We start from the raw sequence: 15,406 nt of genomic DNA on the forward strand, positions 1-15,406 counted from the left end.
CTGGGGCGAAATACCAGAGGTCTCGTACCATTTAGACTTCTCCTCTTCGAAATCCCTCAATAGTGAGGTGCAGTTCAACCTCCCCTGCCTCGCAGACCAGTACTACTAACTCAACCCACGCTTGCCCATCACTCCTTACAGCACCCTTAAGTTTGGGGTCTGATCAGGGGGGGAGCAAATAGGGTGGGTTCACTGGGCGGCACAGGTCTCTCGCCCAGAAATAGATTTTTCCTTCGTCAAAATCCCTTTTCTGGGCTCAATCCCTGTGCCGCCCAGTGAAATAGTACCAGAGAAAACGAACCCAAACTTCATTAACTATACGGGAACGAATTAAAATCAACATAACAAACAGTGGTTTAATCAAAAGTTAACGTAGAAGACGGTCGTCTTTAATAACATCAGCATGATAAGGTATAATATCCCAGGAAGGGAAGACAAAAGAACATTAACTTAAAATAAAACCAATTAAGGTCAAACACTGGAACAAATTACATACACTTGAACACTAAAGAAATACAGTTCGTATGGTAAGAATAAATTGAACAATGATAATAAAATAGCAATGTTACGAACTAGGAACACCCATGGGTGTGATACAACAAACCGAACTCAGGCAGGAACTGTAAGTGAGGCAGGTAAGAGGAAGAAGGTGGAAGATATAGGATTCAGGAATTAGTTAGAAGGAATTTGTCCGGGGGATACCACGCTCCCTGCAGCTACGGTAGCGAGTTGAAGGGCCTCTAATTGTTTAAGATAGTGCCGCTTGAACACTGAGGGGGATTTCCATCCGGTATATTTAGAGAGATCTGTAAAGTTCATATGATGGAAAAAATTTATTGAGGTCGCTACCGCCCGAATGTCGTGGACGTGAGGAAAAGACTCTGGATTGGCCTGTTTAATGAAATACAAGATCTGTTGTCTGATCCCTTTCAAAGTTATAGTCCCTCCCCGCTCCCTGATGAACAAGGGTCCCGAGGTCTTATAGGAAGTCCTTGATAGAAAGGACTTTAGAGTGGTAACCGGGCATAGGGAAGGATCCTGAAGGAGAGGGATAATTTTCCAGGAGGACCATCTATTCTGAGGGTCTTCATTTTTGGCCAAGAAGACCTTGTCTGGGGAGAGGAGGACCTCTCCTGACGGAAGGAACTCTATGTGGCCTAGATCCCTTGATAAGGCAGCTAATTCCGAAATCCTGGTGCCAGATGCTAAACTCACGAGAAAGAGAGTTTTCCTGAGTAGAGGGATATACTCACATGAATCGTTGACGGTTTCTGACGCTAGTTTAAGAACATCATTGAGAAACCAGGAAATCAGGCTAGGACGAGAAGATGGTCTCAGTCTGGCACAGGCTCTTGGGATCGAAGCTAGCAATGAATCTGTTAGATCTATATTAAAGCCGATTAGAAAAATCTTCAAGGCAGACTTGATGGTAGTAATAGTGTTAGCTGCTAAGCCCGACTCAAACAAGGTTCTAAAAAAGGTTACCGTTAGGTTTAGTGTCATAAAGTCAGTACTAGAATCTTTCAAAAACTTTGCTAGTTTTTTGACCGCTGAGTCATATTGACGAAGAGTGGAGTCTCTCTTGTCGGATTCTAAAAATAAAGTATTCTGGGGGTCTATGTTAGCCCCTTTGTGTGCCGCAAACTTCATGAAGTCCATAAAGTTAGGGTGGTCTGAATGTTTGAGGAAGCGAACACAGTGCACGTTTGTACTATCTGGGTCAAAGTCGGGTTGGGAATCTGGTGAGGGTGGAGATTCAGCTCCAGTAAAAGAGGAAACCAATTGCTCTTGGGCCAATTGGGGGCCACCAGGGCTACTTGACCTTTGAAGGTTCGAAGTTTGTCCAGCACTTTCATCAGTAGGTTCACCGGTGGGAAAAGGTAAATCCTTTCCCAGGCGTTCCAGTCGAGAGACATGGCATCCGTGGCGTAAGCCCGAGGGTCCAGGTTGGGGGCCACATAACATTTCAGCTTGTGGTTGGATTCCGTCGCGAAGAGGTCTACCTGGAGATCCGGCACTTGGAAGAGGATCCATTGAAAGGATTTGCGATCTAGTGACCATTCTGACTCCAACGGTACCGTCCTGGAGAGTGCGTCTGCCACAACGTTCCGAACTCCAGCCAGATGGACGGCGGATGGGTGCCATTGGTTTGAGGCCGCCAGGGAGAAGATTGCCACCATCACGTGATTGATGGGACCTGACTTGGAGCCCCCTCTGTTTAGACAACGGACTATGTCTTCGTTGTCGAGGACTATCCTCAGATGTTGTTTCTTGGCCGGGGAAAAACGTTTCAAGGTTAGTAAGACAGCCATGGCCTCCAGGACGTTTATGTGAAATTGTTGGAACATTGTGGACCAAAGGCCCTGAACCTTCCTGTGTTGGGAGTAGCCTCCCCAACCTGATAGGGAGGCATCCGTGTGGATGACTATCCTTGGAGGGGGGTACTGCAACGGAACCGACTTTGATAGGCTCTTGGCGGTTGTCCATGGGAGAAGCCTCTTCCGAAGAATGGGAGGAAGGCGTGTCTTCTTGTCCCGACGTTTTTTGTTCGCTCTGGAGCGCCAAACTCGGTTGATGTCTTTCAGTTTCGCTTTCAGAAGGAGGTCTGTCACTGAAGCGAATTGTAGGGACCCTAGAATCCTCTCCTGGTTCCTTCTGGAAGTTATCTTTTCCCCGAGAAAGCGTTTGGTATTTTTCGCAATCTCTATCCTCTTGGACCTGGGGAGACAGAGTGTGAGAACGTAGGTCCCACCGTAATCCCAGCCACTGAAATTTGGTCTCTGGTGTCAGACGAGACTTTCTGAAGTTTATTTGGAATCCCAGAAACTGAAGATATTGGATCACCTTGTTTGTTGCCTTGAGACAATCCTCGATGTCTGACCAGATTAGCCAATCGTCCAGGTATGCGACGACTTGGATTCCGTGGGATCGGAGTTCCTGAATGACCGATTCCGTCAGTTTCGTGAAGATTCTGGGCGCGATGTTGAGCCCGAAAGGCATCACTTTGAACGTGTAAGCCTTGTCGTCCAGTCTGAATCCTAGGAATGGGCGGAAGTGTCTCGCTATTGGAACGTGATAGTAAGCATCGGTAAGATCAATGGAGGTGGTGACGGCCCCACGGGGAAGCAAGGTTCGCACCTGCGAGACGGTAAGCATGTGAAACCTGTCGCATTGAATGGACAAGTTTAGTCGAGACAGATCGAGGATGACCCTTCGGCTGTCGGAGTCTTTCTTCGGAACGCTGAATAAGCGACCTTGAAACTTCAGATATTTCGTTTCCTTGATCGCGTTCTTGCGAAGAAGATCTTGGGTAAACAAAAGTAGGTCCGGTGTTGAAGGTTGATGGAATTTGTTCGGTGGAGGAGGCCCTTCTATCCAACTCCACCCCAGGCCCTTGGAGATTATGCTGAAGGCCCAAGGACTGAATTTCCAGCGACCCCGGAACACATAAAGTCTCCCTCCTACCTGAAGACCGTCAGTAGTTGGAGGTTTTACCGCCTCGGCCACCACGTGACCCTTTTCCACGGGAGAAATATCTCCCTTTGCTTCTGTTCTGAAAAGAACCCCTCGAACCGGGGCCCCTGCCTCGTTGGTATCCTTGGGAGGAAAACCGGGACTCATAGACCGGGTTATAAACAGGAGAGGTAAACGAGTTCGAGGCCACTTGGCTTTCAGGGACGAGGACATACTTCACTTGGGGCTGAGACTTGGAGGTGGAGGGTTGGATGCCCTGAGAGACCGGGGCCGACTGGACTACTTGAAGAGGTTGGCGGAATTGAGTAGAGCTATAAGGGCGTAGCCTCTTTCTGCCCCAGGAGTGAATGCTCGATTGTTCGAACTTCCGTTTGGGAGTGAGATCCCAACGGACTTTGAGGCTCTGGTTCACTCTGGCAGCTTCGCTCAATACCGAGTTGACCATGTCCTCCGGGAATAGGTCCGGACCCCAAGCAGAGGCTTTAATGAGCTTATTTGGCTCATGGCGGATAGTAGCTTCAGATAAGACATGCCTACGGCAACGTCTTTTGGCCACCAAGAAGTCGTAGCAATCTGCTAACAAAGATTGCAGGGTGGCTTTAGTCATAACTTTAAAGGAGTGTTCCTCGTCATAGGTAAGAGAAAACATCTCCGCCATAGTCGAGACGTTGAGGCTCCGGCTAAACCTAGACCGGGACTCGAACTCGAGTCGGATTAAGGTTTCAGGTAGTCTTGGGAGGCATTCACTGAATTGCGTTGATGCACAGTCAGCGGATAGCTTACCAGAAGTGAATGTCGATTGAATGTTAAGCCAACATTCATTATCTGATGGGAACAGCAGAGATGTAGGATCTGTCTCCCGGAGTTGTGGCAAAGGCTTATCTTCGGTCACTGCCTGAAGGGCTAATTCAACCATTTTGGTGACGCAAGGAGTGGGGGTCTGTTCGTCCACAAGAAACATGGTGTAAGTACTCTTGTGGGGGGTCAGCATGGTGTTTGTACAACCCCACTCATTTAAGGTTCTAACCCAAACAGACTGAGCCTGTTCCTTCGGAAAGATAACGGTCTCTTTAGGGACCTTATCTAGCCGGACAAGAGCCTCTTCCGTAAGCCGGGCGAAGCCGGGGAAAGGAAATTGAAGGCCGGGAGGGAAGAACTCAAAATCTTCAATGGGCCTGGTCCCAAAACCCTCGATGGTCAACATTCCGTCCGTGAAAGGACAGTGGAGCGCCATTTTCCACGGGTTGTTCTTCGTGAAGGGTGGAAGTTTTGAGGCGTCCGGGATGAGGAACTGCTGTTGTTGAGGCAGTCCACCTTCCAGGGTATCTAGTCTTCTGGTGACAGCAGAAAGTATAGAACTAATCTGCTCTGTAACGACCCTCGTCATCATATTCGTGAGGGCCACCGGGTCGAAGTTGGTCGTGGTAATTAAGGGGGATGACTGCACTCCCGGGTCCTGAGACATAGGGGCAGTGCTAGTCGAGCCACTAGGAGCTCCGGGGAGGGGAGCCTTCTTGGGCTTCGATGATCCAGGTAGTGTAGGATTCTTACGAGTCCTCACTAAAGGTCTCTTCTGAGATTTGACCTTGGGAGGAACCGAGAGCGATCTCGGGGAGGATTCGCGGTTCCCTTCAAAACCAAGAAAGGAAGAATTATTAGAAGTTGAAGAAAAAGAGGGGCTAAGAAGAGAGGTCTTAGCGCCAGACCCACCTGCCTCACTTACCACCTTACCTGTGTCTGGTTCGTCTAAAACCATGGGCTCTATGTCTAAGGTCAGAGCCGTAACATTGTCTTCAATGGGGTCCGGGTCGTCAGGGATGTCTGTATCCTGGACGAGTTCTATGGTTTCCACAATGTCAGCAATTATAGGAGCCGCCACTTGCCTAAGCACTGCTGCCGAAGATTTTGCGTTCGGGTAGATAAGACTACAATAATCTTCTGAGAGGACGTACGGCTTCCTGGCCTTTACGTTACGGGCGAAGCCGCCTACCCACAATTTCAAAGTGGCTCTTGCTGAAGTTTTAACCGCCTGGGAACTCTGAAAGGACGGGGATAAGGTTAGCAAACCCGAGGGACAAAATGATGAATGAACCCGAAGATTCATAACAGAAGTCAATGAGTATGTATCATATTGATGCCGCCCAGTGAAGGGAATGTAAATACAAAAATGACTGAAAGAGGCTCACCGAATCTGAAGCGAGGGTGGAGATAAGGTCATAACAGATAAGGCAGTTGTCAGGGTGCCATACAACAATATCGTCCATCTGGATCCCACAGTCCGCGTGGGACCGACAGACAGCATGTCCGCAAGGCTGGTGAAGGACGGCCGCGCAGGCTGTCATCCGGCAACGGACCCCTGTAAAAGGAATAGTCCATAAGCATCTACTAGTTTCTCTATAAGGGGTCCCGGAGGGTCCGGGACCTGCCAGTTAATAAAATAAATGTATAGCCTTAGACTAAACATGCAGAGAACTGAGACTATTCCAAGAGCAATCCGGCAGAGCCGGGTATGAAAAAGGATTCAAAAAACAGTGATGAATATATAATCATAACTAGTTCCGGGGCCCCCCGGGGCCGGGGAACAGGGTTGGTAAGTAAACTTAAAGTAAACTTAAAAGTAACTTAAAGTAAACTTAAAGTACCTAAGATACATCCATAAAGTACATAAATAGAGAACGCCAATTATGATCTGAAACTAATGTCTGTAATGAATAGGGCTCCCGGAGGGAGGATATTAATCAAAACCGTGTCAGTGTCAACCGATCTTGTAGTTAAGAGCCCGGCGGCTCCAATGTCTGAAGACGGGAGGGTACAACGGGAGAGCGCGGGGGGAGCCAATGGAACCCCCTACCTTACCGGAGGTACCGGGACAAAGGTAATGATTCATGTAGAATATAATATAATGATATGGGATATAATAAGTCCTATACGGACGATAATAGCAGGAAGTACCGTAGGTGGGGACACTCCTAATATAAGTGCTCATTCTAACAACCGTAGCTAAAAGCAAGGTTACACCAAGGTTCAGTTATACCGACTAATCACGTGTGATAGTCCCCGGTGGTCCCGGCCTTCCCCCTCCCCGACCGATGGCCAATCGGGGCGACGGGAGGGGGGAGACGAAACCGCCCGGTATGAATGAATGAGACTAAGTCATACCCCGTTGGTATACTCAGTCCTCAATATGTCGGAACGTTGATGGAAGACTGAGGTACAAGCATACTTGACCCGTATGTCATAACCAACAACCATCGAGTGAGAGGAAGGGTGTACACTGAAGGGGGGGGATGGAATAGCCTCCCCAACCTGTTGGGGGGGTAATGGTACCGGGGAATCGCCAGTGCGCAGTGGTAGACGGGGCTACCAACTGGAGATCCCCTCAATCATGACATGAAAATCCCAAAAATATGATCATAACGGAGTAAAGCAATAAATATAATATCAATGCACAAATACATAAAAATAATTAATGAATTAAAAGCGAAATCACGTAAGTAAGGTTAGGCATGCAGAAAAAATATGGCGAGAGAGGGACTCGGGCGAGTGGTAAGGGAGGAGCATGACGCCATCAGGAGATGGAAAGCAGGGGTACCAACCTAGTTACTAAAGCGGTAGATCGAACAGTAAAAACAACAAAATACGCGAGAGTCCTACTCGAACCAAACGTAAAACTAGGTGGAGCGTAATAAAACAAAAGGTTTTACTAATAATAAGTGAGATGGTCGATATTAAAGCTCCTAGAACTAGTGAAACAATCTCAATGGTGACGCTATCCACCAACATGCACGAATGCAGGCATACCAACATAACCTACTCCTGATGAAACGCTAACACCGATATCATAGGATAACATAAAATAAATGCTATATGAAAGCATAAAGTCGGTGTACTATATGAATATAAGGAAAAAACTCCTAAAGGTTCGAACGAATATTAAAGACGGACGAACTAACGAGACAAAGGGCAGAGGCGAAAGTAAGAACGGGGACGCCGCTCATATATAAACACTTCTCAATAATAAAAACAAAGATTACACTGCCCAATCTCGCTAAAACTCATGGATAAAGTACTTAACTTTGATGGGGTATCTTGGGAATCGGCCATCGAGAGAAAGTTGATGATAAATCCAATGGAAAACACGAGAAAAAAATACGTTGGACTTATATGAATCAGGTGCTTGAAAGGAGTGATGGGCAAGCGTGGGTTGAGTTAGTAGTACTGGTCTGCGAGGCAGGGGAGGTTGAACTGCACCTCACTATTGAGGGATTTCGAAGAGGAGAAGTCTAAATGGTACGAGACCTCTGGTATTTCGCCCCAGTCTATACCGACACCATTAGGTGAGCGAGCTAGTTCAACCTAGCATTCCTTTACATTTTTTCTCTGGTAATATTAGCAGTTATATTCCTTTGAAATGGTGCATAAGGAGCATTTCACTGGGCGGCACAGGGATTGAGCCCAGAAATATGTATTTTTTTACGAAATTTCTAAGTACTCAAAAAATTACCTTTAGATATGGCCCCTGACATAAATGTCATTTACAAAATAATGAAGATTTTTTTACATATTTCTATTTTAGGATAACATATGTTTATTCCCTAAAAAAATTAGCCACTTCCTATTTCATTTGGGTACCCAAAAAATTCATGAAATTTGGACAAATCTTTTTGGCCAAAAAAAGTTACCCTTTTTTTCTCATTTCAGATCTTCACCTCCATGGGTCCGACTTCATCCAAAATACATCAAGATGTGTCCTGAACATTCAAGAATCAATTCCTAAAAGGATTCGTGTATATATGTATAAATTTTTTTTTTATGAATTTTTATGTAAGGTCTTTTTTTTACTACTTAATTTTTTAAAATATTTATAATATATAGTTTTTCTGCAGATGAGTAGTATTTATCTTTACAGTTGTTTTAAGCATTCATTGAAGTTTTTTTTGGCAAAAAAAAAAAAAAAAAAAAGGAGGTTACTGCAAAAACTGAATTTTCAAGAATTTTTTTTTGCGTCGGGGTCGCGCGCGACCGAGTATACCCTTAAAGGGGTGTCCGAGGAGCGTACCTATCCAGGGTTAAAAACAAATTCAAGACAAATCTCTCGCCCTCAAAGGATGTCTCATACTAACATCTAGCATTGGGATGGTCAAAGGTATCCTCCTGAGTAAGGCATTCGTCAGGAACGTGCGTAGGGTCGTCGTCATCACTGTCGACGTCCAAAGGGCTCACGTCGACATCACTTCCTTCGGCGTCGTTAGGGGCAACCCATGGTGTACGATCCCGAGGCTCCAATGCAGCATTGCGATGCCCATAAAAAATATGGCCAGGAAACTGGAAAAAAAAAAAAAAAAAAAAAATTAAAATCATATAATGAAAAAAAATGTAACTTGGCCTAACAAACCCTTGTAAGGTAATAATTTATACGAACATGAGCCTAACATCTCTAAATCATCCCCATTATTTCTATAAATATGGTTAAAACTATTCACAAATGTTTAAAACAATCACTAAAAAAAAAATTGCAAAAATGATGTGCGTCGTAACCTAGTGCCCGGTAGAATCGTTAAGGTCCAATAGATCCCATATGGGATGAGCGTGGTCTGCCTAAACTCGACCGAAGTAGCCCACATGGGATCTATACTTTTTCCGAGTCATTACGACACGTCAGTAACACTATAGCCCTTGAAACCTACATCAAAAGGTAAGCATATTCCTAGGCGTCACTATCCCACAGTGTGTACTTTCCATGATTACAAAAGTCGGGGGGTGGGGAGTCCGTAGACGTTACTGTGACGCGTCTTGTCGCTTTTCCGACTTGAACACAACTGAGGTGTCTTTGGAAGGAGCAACAATCTTGGCGAGAAGGGCAGGCATCTTCTGATTGGCTGATTTGAAGAGCAGAGGAGTGTAGCTATAGCAGCCCATTCACGATCAGTAATTACTGAAGGAATTCCTTCAGTGTCAGAACTAGGACGTCCACTAACGGTCATTGCATTTATCAGTGTAGGATAGACTACCGTGGTGATTAGACAATCAAAACGGCTTCCTCTATTTTTTGTGATAATGAGTTATTGTTGATGGGAATAGGGCTTGTTGCGGCGCATTCTACTTTGAAGAAACGAAGAAAGACTAAATCAAAATGGTGTACTGTAAGCATTGGCTACAGGGAAGGGATTTCAAATCACACATATTTTTGATGGAAGAACTGAGATTTGAACCACAAGACTGGCTTCATTATTTAAGAATGGATGAGGAAACCTATGATCAGTTGCTTTCCTGTGTTACTCCTTATATAAAAAGCAAGATACTAATGTGAGGGAAGCAGTATCGCCTCACCAAAGATTGTCAGCAACTCTCAGGTTTTTAGCGACCAGACAATCCTATGAAGATTTAAAGTTCCATACAAGGATATCATCACAATTGCTTGGCAAAATTATTCCAGAGACATGCAGTGCCACTATTAACACGTTAATGGAGGATTATATGAAGGTAAGCAAAAAACCATGACAAATTCGTAGATAATTTGTATTTTTCCTAACTATACAAACCTTAGCTATTTATTAGGGGTTATACTTTCGGCCGAGCTGAAATGACGAGCCATTAAAATTTAGCGAGGGTGATAGGGATGGCGGGCAAGTTTATATAAATAGCTAAGGTTTGTATAGTTAGGAAAAATACATATTATCTACGAATGTCATTTGTTCCATAACTGGAATACAAACCAAGCTACAGTATTTATTAGGGGTGACTCACCCATTAGGAAGGGTGGATGTCCCTGCCAATCTGGCTTTTGGCTTTGCCCGGGGACTCCTTATCTGGGTATGTTAGTACTAAAAAATAAGGAGTCCCTGCCCTCGCTAAACCTTGCTACGCAAGGTCCGCGGCCTACGCAAGCTGTGTGTTGAGATGTGCAGAAGCGTGACTGTCTAGGTAAAGTTATTCTGAGTATGTAGGAAAAACCTGACGTAACCAAGACTTCCCAATACCACCTCGCCAGGGTATAGGGACGCAACAGTATTAGCTTAATACTAGGTACACAAGGGACGATGGTTTACCTGCAGTGGTTTGAGGTCAGCTTATGCAGAGAACCCATGATGCTGCTTTCCCCACGTGAGAGGGTTGGATGAACAAAAGAATAAGAGCTAGTCAAATATTTTTTTCACGCAGACTAAAACCGGGTAACAGTGCCCTCAACCTTCTGCTACTTGTCCGATAAGGAGCTTGAGGTATACAACCAGCTGTTGTGCAGCCACCACAGAACCGATAGAGATCGTATCGAGTTCCTGTGGGTCACGTCTTGCAGGAGAAAGGTTGTGAAAGTCACCTGGAGCATTCACATCCTTTCTTGAAAAACCTGCGTCACAGAGTAATCTGCTAAGAAGGACCAGGGACATAGTTATGCCCCTGACACTGTGAGTCGTCATATCAAGATGATGTTTCGGTGATCCTCCTCTAGTCTCTCCCAGTGCTGACAAGAGGAGGGACCCGGGCAGGGTGTTGCCGTTTTCTTTCGGTAAAGTCTCATACCTTACCCTGGGTACAGTAACAGATGATCTGGATCGTCCGTTACCTAGTTGAGACTTGTGTAGGATCCGTCACTTCTGGAGACTGTGTCTGGTGACATAGTCAGGGACGAAACTGAACATTGTCTTTCGCCCTTCTCAATAATGGACGATGTCGAAAGAGAGACCATGAAGTTCCTTGACTCGTATGGTTGCTGTCCGAGTGTGTAGGAACATTGTGTTCTTAAATCAGGAGGAAATTTGTTGCCTGGTGAAGTGGAACATAAGGAGGTCCCTTTAGGAATCGGAGATTTGAACCATGTTCTGAGAGGAAGGTCTCAATTCCAACTGGGGAAAGGCAAGTTGTAAGTCCGTATGAGTTAGGAAAAGTCTATCAATGAGAGGGTGTCCCTTTCTTTCAGTTTGAAGGTGAAGGATCAAGGTTGAGTGATCATCTTTACCTGTCGGAACTGAATAGTGTGTCTTTTCCTCTTGTATATACTTGAGGATTCCGCTATTCCTGGAATCGAGGTATCGAGTGGAGAGAGACTTTCACATGACACCAACCACACAAGACACGATACTGCCTGGTAGACTGATGCCGAGGAATTCCTCAGATATCTAGACAACCTTTTCACAAAGAGGTATTGGGTAGTCTTCAGGCGTACAATCATAGCAAAGCTATAGCTTGTGGTAGGTGTTGAAGTGGGTTGTCTGTTATGTGGAGAGGGTTCTCTTGGAGAGACTATCAGGAGCTGCAAAAGGTTTGGAGACCGTTCTGCATAATGCCATAGCGGAGCTAGGAGAGTCCTTGAGAGGTTGACCAATGTTCTAGCCTTGTTGAATGACCTTCTCCAGAAGAAACAGGGACGAGCATTGAGCTTGCAATTGGCGATCTGGTGATTGGCGACCTAACGATCAGTAAACTGTGAACTGGCCATCAGCAAACAGTGATCTAGGATCAGTCTGTTGATGCTTTCCTGTTTGCTGACGGAGGTCTGTCAAGGAAAAAGAAACTTCAGAAGAGACAGGGACGAAGGATTCCCCGTTTCAATTTCCCTTGTAGGATGGAATCTTCGGGATCTTATATCCTTCTGTGACAATGTTTATGTGTTTGCGGGGAGGAATGGGGCAATGATGACCTGTCCAAAAAGTTCTATTCCTTTTTACTGACAATTGCGCGTGTGTAGGAGAGTACTGGAGCGATGGCACACAGAATGATGCTGGTGCTTAATATCTGCCTGGAGAGCAGGCAAGCGCTGGTTCTTAGGCTAGAGCTGGTGTATTGGATCTGCGAGCCTTGACTCTTTGGCAAGAGCTGGCACATTGGATCCGGGACCGTAACTGCGCAGGAGGGCGCAGGGAAGTGAGGAAGAGCGCTGGCGCGCAGTAAGTAACTGTGTAGTTTTGTGCATTCTCCCTGGAATGCGCCGAAGAGTGTGACTGGTTGCGCAAGGGTGGGTGCATAGTTAGACAAGAGCAAATGATTGCCCTGCTATTCTTTTTAGACATTTTGTCCAGGGGGATTTTGTCCTGACCCCTTCAAGGAGATATGACATTTGTTACTTCTCTCATTTTATTGCCATCTAAACTATCCCAGTGCTGTTGCCATTTATTGCAAAGCAATTTCTTCATGTTAGGTAGGAAATCATTACACGGAATGGGAAACCTTCTTGGTAGCAACTCGGATGCAGCATTCTTCGCCAACGAATCTGCTTTCTCATTCCCAGACACACCCACATGTGCTGGAACCCAACAAAATCGAACCATTATACCTCTCAGTCCAATAATAAAGAGCCATTCTAAAATCTTTAAAACTAGAGGGTTACTAGCATTAAAAAACTTCTAAAGCTTGAAGGACAGTCCTTGCATCACTAAAAATGGTAAAATTACCCTCCTTTTCCAATGCTATTTTCTCAACCGCGGTTTGTATGCCGTACAGTTCGGCAGTAAATATTGAAGCTGTTAGAGGAAGTGCACCTCTACAATTAAAACCATTACTATGTACTCCAAATCCAATGCCAGCATCAGATTTGGAGTCATCAATACAGGTAGTGCTCAACTTACGACGATTTTTTCATGGTGATGACGTCACAAGTCTATCAGAAATAGTACGCTAATTGGACAAATATTTCTTTCGAAGTAATCTATTTTTTTTTTATAAAAATAAACTGATTTATCTTGGTAAATTATTATTTTCTTTTATTGATAATATGCAGTATCTATTTTCAGTAAAAAGTATATAAAGAATAGTTTTAATATCTTCCGATTTCATATCAATGTCTGGTGACGTTATATTACGGGCAGAAATCGACAGGGCAATACAGTGATTTCCTTCCAATAGGCTAATGATTAATATTAGTATTCCCATTACGGAAATATAAAGTAACGATACAAACTATTTTATGGGTCTGAATCGATTGTCATGAGTACTGCGTAGCGTAAATTTTATTCTACGCTGTTTTATGTAATACAGTACCAGGTAATAGATCGATATTTACTGTATCTAAATAAAGTAAACTAATAGGACAAATATTTTCTTAGAAATAATACCTTTTACATTATGAAAATGAAATACATTTGCTTGGTAAGTTAGTATTTTCATTCACTTCTTACAAGAAAAAAGAAAAGGGATTTACATATTTTGCAAGTCATTCTTTATCGAGTTTACGTCACGTGTCTTGTGACATCATATTTCTGGCGGAAGCATGCGGGCAAACCGAATGATTTCCTTTCATTGTGTTACATAGTAATCTTATTACAGTATTTCCATCATCGAAACACCGAGTAACGATTAGTGGTCTTTGTTAGTAGTTATAGAATAGTACTACTTACCACAAATTTAAGAAAAATAGTCTGATGACGTCATATTTTTTGCGGAAGGTGAATGGCAAATCAAGTGATTTCCTTTTGATGTGTTACTGATATTCCCATAATCAAAACATCAAGTAATGATACAAAGAAACGTGAACATTTAACAGGGAATTAAAAATCAAAAAAAAAAGAGAGAGAGAGAGAGAGAGAGAGAGAGAGAGAGAGAGAGAGAGAGAGAGAGAGAGAGAGAGAGAGAGAGAGAGAGAGATATTAATTAATTATGAAGATATTTTGAATAAGAAAATTACATAAACAATGCTGTGTGTGCATAATCGCAGTACAGTAGCGTGACCTGGAGATCAGCTGATCGCTACCGATAGTAAAACCAAAGTAATTGTTGAATATTGAAATGCTCAAGAAATTGAAAAATAGCACATAATACATGCTTTATTAAACCACTATTAAACACTATAAGTTCTAGTGAAATATGAAAGCTTAATAATAAAATAAATTTAAATACTATTTAAAGCTTTAAAAATGAACTAGCCGTACGAAAGCACGTACACACAGAAAAAGAGAGAACATATTTGTATGGTTAAAAAAAGTATTTTGAGCGAAGCTAAAAATCTATTTTTGGGCTCAGGCCATGTCGTCCTGATGGAAGTTTACCAGAGCATTAATGTATCGTGTATTTTCCTAGTTTGTGCCTTTCGACTTCAAAACGATATTTCCATGGTCCTATAGACCTAAGAGACCTATGACATTACCATTATATGTCATTTCTGCTAATCATATACTATGTTAGTGCTTCCAGCCCCCTACAGGGAAGAGTCAACTAGACTCGGAAAAAGTCTCGAAGTTGCATATTTTATGTAACCCACCTAGCATTCAAAGTGGACATGCAGGTCTCACTGTATGTCCTTTAGTCAAAGTTTGTATTTAGTATTAGAACAAGTTTCATCAAGCTAGTGAAAGAATGAGGTTGTTGCCTACGTTCAGTTACTTCATGCAGAATAAAGGGTTTAAATAAAAGGCTCTGATGTTTTATTATTATGTTATTTTCATTAGTAAAATAAATTTTTGAATATACTTACCCGATGATCATGTAGCTGTCAACTCTGTTGCCCGACAGAAATCTACGGTCGGGATACGCCAGCGATCGCTATACAGGTGGGGGTGTACCAACAGCGCCATCTGTGAGCAGGTACTCAAGTACTTCTTGTCAACAAGAACTCAATTTTCTCCTCGGTCCACTGGTTCTCTATGGGGAGGAAGGGCGGGTCCTTAAATTCATGATCATCGGGTAAGTATATTCAAAAATTTATTTTACTAATGAAAATAACATTTTTCAATATTAATCTTACCCGATGATCATGTAGCTGATTCACACCCAGGGTGGTGGGTGGAGACCAGCATACATGTTAACAAAGTAGCTAAGTATCCCGTATTTCATTTTATTAGTTATTCAAAAATAACATAAAATAAATAAGTACCTGGTAAGGAAGACGACTTGAACCATTACTCTGCCTTTATTAAGTACGTCTTCCTTACTGAGCGTAGCGGTCCTCTTAGGATGCTGAACGACTCTTAGGTGCTGAAGTATAAAGGGCTGCAACCCATAC

General features: G+C 43.7%; 1 protein-coding gene across 4 annotated transcripts in view; it reads right to left on the reverse strand.

The window, feature by feature from the left end:
- The window catches only part of LOC137624266 (piggyBac transposable element-derived protein 3-like), a 153,445-nt gene that overhangs the window by 7,165 nt on the left and 130,874 nt on the right, over positions 1-15,406 (reverse strand). For all 4 annotated transcript variants that reach the window (XM_068354805.1, XM_068354802.1, XM_068354804.1 and 1 more), the window contains exon 4: positions 8,598-8,799. In XM_068354805.1, the coding sequence (XP_068210906.1) occupies positions 8,598-8,799 (202 nt within the window). The remainder of the gene's footprint in view (positions 1-8,597; positions 8,800-15,406) is intronic.

Source organism: Palaemon carinicauda, chromosome 31, assembly GCF_036898095.1.
Source record: "Palaemon carinicauda isolate YSFRI2023 chromosome 31, ASM3689809v2, whole genome shotgun sequence".
Taxonomy (NCBI): Eukaryota; Metazoa; Arthropoda; class Malacostraca; order Decapoda; family Palaemonidae; genus Palaemon; species Palaemon carinicauda.